The sequence below is a fragment of the Microchirus variegatus genome, assembly GCF_963457635.1.
Source record: "Microchirus variegatus genome assembly, chromosome: 4".
Lineage (NCBI taxonomy): Eukaryota > Metazoa > Chordata > Actinopteri > Pleuronectiformes > Soleidae > Microchirus > Microchirus variegatus.
The window spans coordinates 18149822-18156427 of record NC_139805.1 but is presented as its reverse complement, the minus strand read 5'-3'; the positions used below and the strand labels follow the sequence as shown (position 1 = coordinate 18156427).

At 42.0% G+C, this 6606-nt stretch overlaps 1 protein-coding gene across 3 annotated transcripts; it reads right to left on the bottom strand.

The window, feature by feature from the left end:
- Positions 1–205: 205 nt before the first annotated feature.
- Positions 206–6606, bottom strand: dcun1d4 (DCN1, defective in cullin neddylation 1, domain containing 4; the record flags this gene model as incomplete). Of its 3 annotated transcripts, none has more annotated exons than XM_083887626.1 (11): positions 206–2433; positions 2547–2649; positions 2840–2944; positions 3388–3496; positions 3610–3701; positions 3880–3950; positions 4102–4190; positions 4338–4425; positions 4540–4579; positions 5153–5223; positions 6536–6606. In XM_083887626.1, the coding sequence occupies 11 exons, from the start codon at positions 6552–6554 to the stop codon at positions 2378–2380; spliced, it is 843 nt and encodes a 280-aa protein (XP_083743752.1). In that variant the 3' UTR covers positions 206–2377. The 3 variants fall into 3 exon arrangements, with proteins under 3 accessions (XP_083743752.1, XP_083743751.1, XP_083743753.1); XM_083887625.1 differs by lacking the exon at positions 6536–6606 and adding an exon at positions 5534–5579; XM_083887627.1 differs by lacking the exons at positions 4338–4425; positions 4540–4579; positions 5153–5223; positions 6536–6606 and having other exon boundaries at positions 3880–4005; positions 4102–4168.

The window sequence follows — 6606 nt, the reverse complement described above, 5'->3', positions numbered from 1 at the left end:
CTTACCAGGCACTTTTGTTTTTCTGTGAATATTTTTTTTTGTCTTATCATTTTTGTAATGACAATCTGTATAGTCCTAATTCTTTATTAATACTCATTAAGAGACCTTTATCACATTTTGATCATAGCAATGTGTTGATTTGTACACAAAAGTGGATTAATATGACGACACTAATGAGCCAAAACATAAGCCAATAAGTTAATAAACCATTTTATTTATGTATATAGACATAGGTTATAATGAAAACAGACATAGACACTTACATTGTTTTACATACATATATACAGTAGGGACAAGGCTGTTCATCCTCCTGCACAGTCATGGGGAAAAAAAACTAAACACTGATGTCTACTCAGTATTTGGAAAGCAATCACCTTGATTTTCGACTTTATGCTGATGGATTGTAATGACAATAAAGGCTGTCATGGTTTCAGTTATAGTGGATTTCATTGCCACGTGAGCTGATGTACTGTATATAATCTTTACAACAGATTTCAAAGTATGCGTGAGTGTATTGTAAAAGTGTGGTGCAAAAGTTGCAAAACATGTTATGTTCTTTTAATAAATAACATTAGATCCTGTATACTGGCTGCAGCTACCTAAAGCTTTACAGCACACATGAAGAGTCAGAGTATGGAGGAGAATGCAGGAGGGAACTCCTCTTCCACCATGAGGTTACAGGTGTGTTCCAGGTCTCAACAGACACGATCATGTTGTTCATCAGAATTAAGGTGGCATGACCGCGGCTATCAAAATAAGCACAAAACATTTGCACAAATTCCTGTACAAAACAAAACAAAAAAAATGCATCTGAAAAATGTTTTCAAAAAATTTCATCCATTCACAAAAGGCTCTGTTGGAGCATGCATGCAAATATTAAATCTTCTGACGAGTCAGCATCACACAACAGCCAGAGACAAAACTTTATACAAGTGTTACAAGAACATTATACTAGGCAAAAGAAGAGCATAGCATCATCACGCAGCTCCAAACCGTCAGTGTCCATTGTTTTGATTAGATTCTACGGATGGTACAAAGCAATGCTTTCAGCGAACCTACTGTTCTACTCGAGCCTAAAGGACCTTCTGAGACCATCCTGAGAGGGTCACTGGTCTTCCACTGTATTCATATTAACACTGTCAGTGTTGGGAGAGATGCTTACCAGTAAGAGGAACCTGAAACTATCAGTGGACTAAGGAAGACAAAACAGATATCACATAAAGACGTAATGGACAACAACTATATCTATGTCAATTTATAACACAGCCCAAACAGTCTGAATTAATCCTGAAATAATCCCTGACCACTCAGTGTGTTTATGTGTGCGTGTGTGTATGTGAGTGCTGTGTATTCATGTGTATTCACATGTGTATATAATGTACTTTTGGGTTTGTTGGTACTTGTGTGGGACACACAAAGTGACTTCCTTGATTTGAGGCACAATAATACTCTTACCTACACAACGTAGATACATCGATTGGTCGTGAGACCAATAATTGTAATAGTCAGAGCACTGGTGGCTCACCGCTGTACTATTATAAGAGTAAGTAAGCAGCAACGCTGTTGTTTGGTTTAAAGAGGTCTGAAGCCTTCGCAGTGGGTTAGCAACCTGTTAGCATTAGCTGAAGCAAAACAGCAGGAGGGATCAGAAACTTGAGGGGAGGGGGGGCTTGGGGGTCACTGGCAAAAACTCAATAGTAAACAGCACAGGCATCAGAAACTTGTACTCAGCCATTTGACACAGTGTGCTTCTTGAAGAACTCCTATCAAACCCACACACATGACAAAACAATAGTTAGTGCCACCGGTCCAGAAAAGCTCGACTTCAAGTTCATTGCACAGATATCGGAGAATGAAGTGTGCCTGGGTCACAGTGACCCTGTTTAAGACTCAGACACATTGCATGAATGGTCACTTGTGTTGTTGTGGTTTTGCTCTGTGCTGCGGACAAAATGTGAGGAGTGATTCTCCCACACTACACCATTTTTTTGCTTCCATCATCCATGTATGATACAAACTTATCCTAACACAGACAACAACATGACATGTCACAGTGAGAGAGAGGGAGAGAGAGAGAGAGCGAGTGAGAGAGCAATGCCACTAAGGGATTGCTGCAAGCTTGCCCACGATGCAACTTCAGTAGGAAACCGAGTTCCACAATGACAGCCCTTCACATCTGCAATCTGGGCAGCATGCACCCAGACTGCAAACCACCCCATCCCCCCTCCTTGCCCACCCACAGCCCAAATCCCTCCTTCTCTTTGGAAGCAACCACTGTCGATGCTTTTCCATTTGTGTATCGTTTACTTATTGGTTGTTGATTCTCGTGGTCGTCGTCACAGTTGTATCGTTTTTCATTTTTCATTTTGCTCTGCAGCTATGCCATTTGTCTTTCCTTGTACCATTCCACAAACTCGTCCAACAAAACAGGCCCTGATAAAAAAAAAAGAAAAATAAATGAATAAAACAGACATGAAAATTATTAAGAAGACCATACATAGATAAGATGTGGTGTTAAATGTCTATGTGGGTACGTGTTCACTTACAGGCACCATCCTCATCATAGTTACTGAGGTCCAAATTGATTGTCCTGCTAAACTCTAAAACATTGCACCACTGGTCTTTGTTGATGACTTTGTACTTGGATTGCTGGGGATAAAAAAAAATACCTGAACATTAACAAACAAACACATTTAACGACGAACAAACCTGTCTGTTTTTAATCATTTAAACCTTCTGTCCAAACTGAACCACCTGAAATTCTTCTATACAACCACTTTACATGACATACTTGATCTGGTAAAACATGTTTAAGACAATTTCTAAATGTGATCCTTACCTCTAGAAATTGATTAAAGACAGGAAACAGTGGCCATGTCTTTCCAAGAAGAAGCCCCAACATACATTTGGCTGTATTCAAGTCCAAACTCCTCTGATCCTTTTCCTGTCCAATCAAAAACAAACAGGGCTAAATGAAATCAATGCAAAATATCACCAGTTTAAACTTTACATGCTTGGCACATCATCAATGCTCTCCCCTAAATTCAATTCTTTAATTCACTGTTGTTGCTTTCTTTCATAATAAAATACAACATTGTTATCACAGCCACTGCAGAGTGTCATTGCATTCACGACGTCAGGGCGACCTGCTTTATGCACTTGTATAAAGTCAGACTATGTTAATCCCCTACACATTTGATAAGTGGTTTTCTAATCTAAGCCCAAGTGGAAAACGATATTTGACCTGCCCAAAATATCAAGTTTGTTCTCTATTTTGTCTTGAAAAAGACTAAATGAATTTAATCAGGTGTAACAACCGCAGTGGATTTGTTTTAGCGGTGTGCATGCATAAATGTCACTGTCGAAAAGAGGTTTTGCTAGACTCACCCGAGCAAAATCAAAGGCATATCTATAAATGAGCTTAAAACTGGTACTGTCGTTTAGGACAGATCTCAGGTAATCCAGTGAATTCCTCAGCCTCTCTGTCGAGTCGCACCTGAAAACAGCAGAGGAAATGTCCGCATTTCACTACGAGCTCTGTCTGACATAAAAGCGAAGCATCAATCAATTGTGAATAAAGGGCAAAAAGGTTGACACGAAGTGACATACTGCAATGAGCCCATGCCCCTCAGCCATTCCTGGAGAGTGAAATATCCCATACTCTGGGCGTCCAGCTTCCAGGCAAGAACCAGCATCACCACCTGAACACACAAAAATGTCCAAGTCACCAAAGCCAACAGGATTTTTCAAAATAACTCTCTATACAGAAAGCAAAATAATAACAGTGAGCAAAGAGCAACCACACTAAGCCCATACTGATGAAACCAAAATCTAAGACTTGTCAAGAATCCAAAATGCTCCCCAAGAAAAGGTAGTTACATTCTCTGGCTCTACTCCGATGTCCTCACAGAACTTCTCCATGCCCTCTGGACCCACCACATCATCACAGCCTATTTCAGACAGACAAGTGTGAAGCCACATATAGCATCAATTCCACATGTGAACCTAAAAACCAACAGTGTTGGTTAAAACAGTGGCTAAGAACGAATAAACCAATAACGTTTATAACGTGTGCAGTTCGTTAAAAACCTAATGCCTCACCTGCATATTCATAAAACCACTCCAAGCATCTTTTACTAGAAAATGTCTCCTCCTCACGAATCTGCGATGATTCATGTTTTCTGAAAACACTGAAACGATGATCAGACAGTTTTAGTCTTTTGCTCTGCTCTTATACTGCACATTAGAGACTTTTAAAAGCTCCACCATGACAGAAGCAAACAATGCGTTTGGGCTGCAACTACAGATGTGGGTTTTTGATCAAAAGGAGGTCACACCTGTCCTGGCGACTTTTCTTGGCTGACATGTCATCTCCAGCAGAGGGTCTCCTCTTTTTCCTAGGAGGCATGGCTCTGGAGCAACAAGCTGGGGGGAGGAAATGAGAGGCAGAATTAAAAGGAAGCGATAAAAGATGGTGGTGGTGGTGGTAATGATGATGCATGCTTTCTCTCAGCTGACATTCACTGTGTTAACTGTTACCTGAGGAGTGGCTTTCCTGCCCGACGTCTTCTGTCAGGTTCTGTCAAAACATAAGGAAAAACAGCACAAACACACACACACACAAACACACCACTTTAAGAGCTACACCAGTTCAAGTGCTCAACACATTTAGTCATGTAGACGTGGTCAGGAGAACCTGCTGAAGTTAAAACTGAGCATCAGAGAGGGAGAAATACGGTGAGTTAAGTGACTGTGAATGTAGCAGGGGTTATTGGTGCCAGATCGGCTGGTCTGAATATTTCCAACACTACTGATCTGCTTGGATTTTTACGTGCAGAACCATCGTCAGAAAATGGCCTGAGAAAAAGGACAAAATAGTCAGCTGCAGTTCTCTGGCTGAAAAATGCCTTGTTAAGGTCAGAGGTAAATGATAGAAAGGCAACAACTATTCAAACTCATACACAAAACAGACCTGTTTTGCATTATGTTCACACCTATTCGCTACAACCATGTTATGCACAAGACCAACTCTGAACGCGCAACACTTTAAGCAGATGGTCTGTGTCCTGTGTACCTAATAAAGTGGCCAGTATATGTATAGACACTGAGCAGTCACACAAACACTACGTATAAGCTGCTAATGTGTACTTACCAGCCTGTGCAACGTGTGGTGGATCTTATGGATGCTAGCCAGTGTTGTCAGGTGGGAATTCAGCTGAAAATCTATTTCCACAAAAAATAAAGCGGACATCAGATTTCAAAACACAAAAACCTACAAATGTTGAACCAAACATGCAACCATTTAGTGCGAGAGCAAGGGCACAAGGAGGTGACTTCATGCATAGCAGCAGACCAAAAAACCCGTGGTTTAAATTAAGTCTTTCGTCTTAAACCCGTGTTGTCTCAAACCTGTCGTCTGGTTTCTACTTTAACATTTCATGGAGGGCTGGAAAAAAAAACATCTCACACGAATGAGGGAGTGACTCCCTGGATCCGACATGCGAACTCGAAAATGTTCGATCGCGCATGCTACCTTGTTGGTAAATGTCATCTGTGCATTGACGTTCATAAGCTGTCATCAACAAACACCGACGCTCTTCATTTATTCCAAGAGGCCAAAGCCAAAAGCAGGCAAACCAACACAGTGGCGAGCAGATAGCACTAGCTGCATACCTAAAATAGCAGTGCAGACGAGCAACTTGCACAGAGTTTACAAAGTATCTGGAGAGCAGTGGGCGCATGGGAGTTGTAGTCCATTTCCCCTACAGAGGCAGTTGAAAAGTCAACACTGGCCCAGACACTGAACTACAACTCCCACGCCTCGGCAAAACAAGTATTTCTTTTAGAACCCTCTACCCCCTAACATTTAGCCAATCTGGTTGAATGCATTAACGTTGTTTTTTAAAAAGAATTCTACTTCTCATGCCTGCTGCTGGCACACACAAACTGCGCAGACGTTTCGCAGCAGCTCATGTAGGTGCCGCAGAGCAGCTCGGCGCTGCTGCAGCGGGCAACGAAAGATGTTTTACTCAACTGCGTCACAATTTTCATCCTCTCCAATAGTCTGCAGTTGACCAGAAAATTGCCAGAATAACACCTGAACTGCACTGACGCCGAGTTTGACACGACAAGCGTGGTGGACCCACAGTAATGAGGGATATCACGACAACAACGCTGCGATTACCATCAGAAATCCTTGCCCCATTTGCCTAACGTTGGCGACATTCAGCCGATCACGGCTAAAGCTACGCACAGAATAACTTCAGGATGACAGCCGTGGCACGACCAACAACCAGCACGTCCAAAACAGCTGAAATTACACCAGCTATCCCTCCTTTGTTGTCGCCCAGGACAGCACAGACAAATACAAAGACACTAGCGAATAGCACGCAATTCATGCGTCCCCATCAGCGCCTGCACAAGCACGGGCTAAAAGTAAAATTAAGCTTTTGTCAGTTTCTCCCCGACAGCATCAACAGGCTCCGTAGAGGGTGGTTTAAATGTAAGCAGAAGCAGCTACGGCGTTACTACTTACTTGCCGCATCAGAGTGCATTTTTATGAAACACACAACTGTCTGTGGGAAGTCCGCAGACCGGCCAATAGGC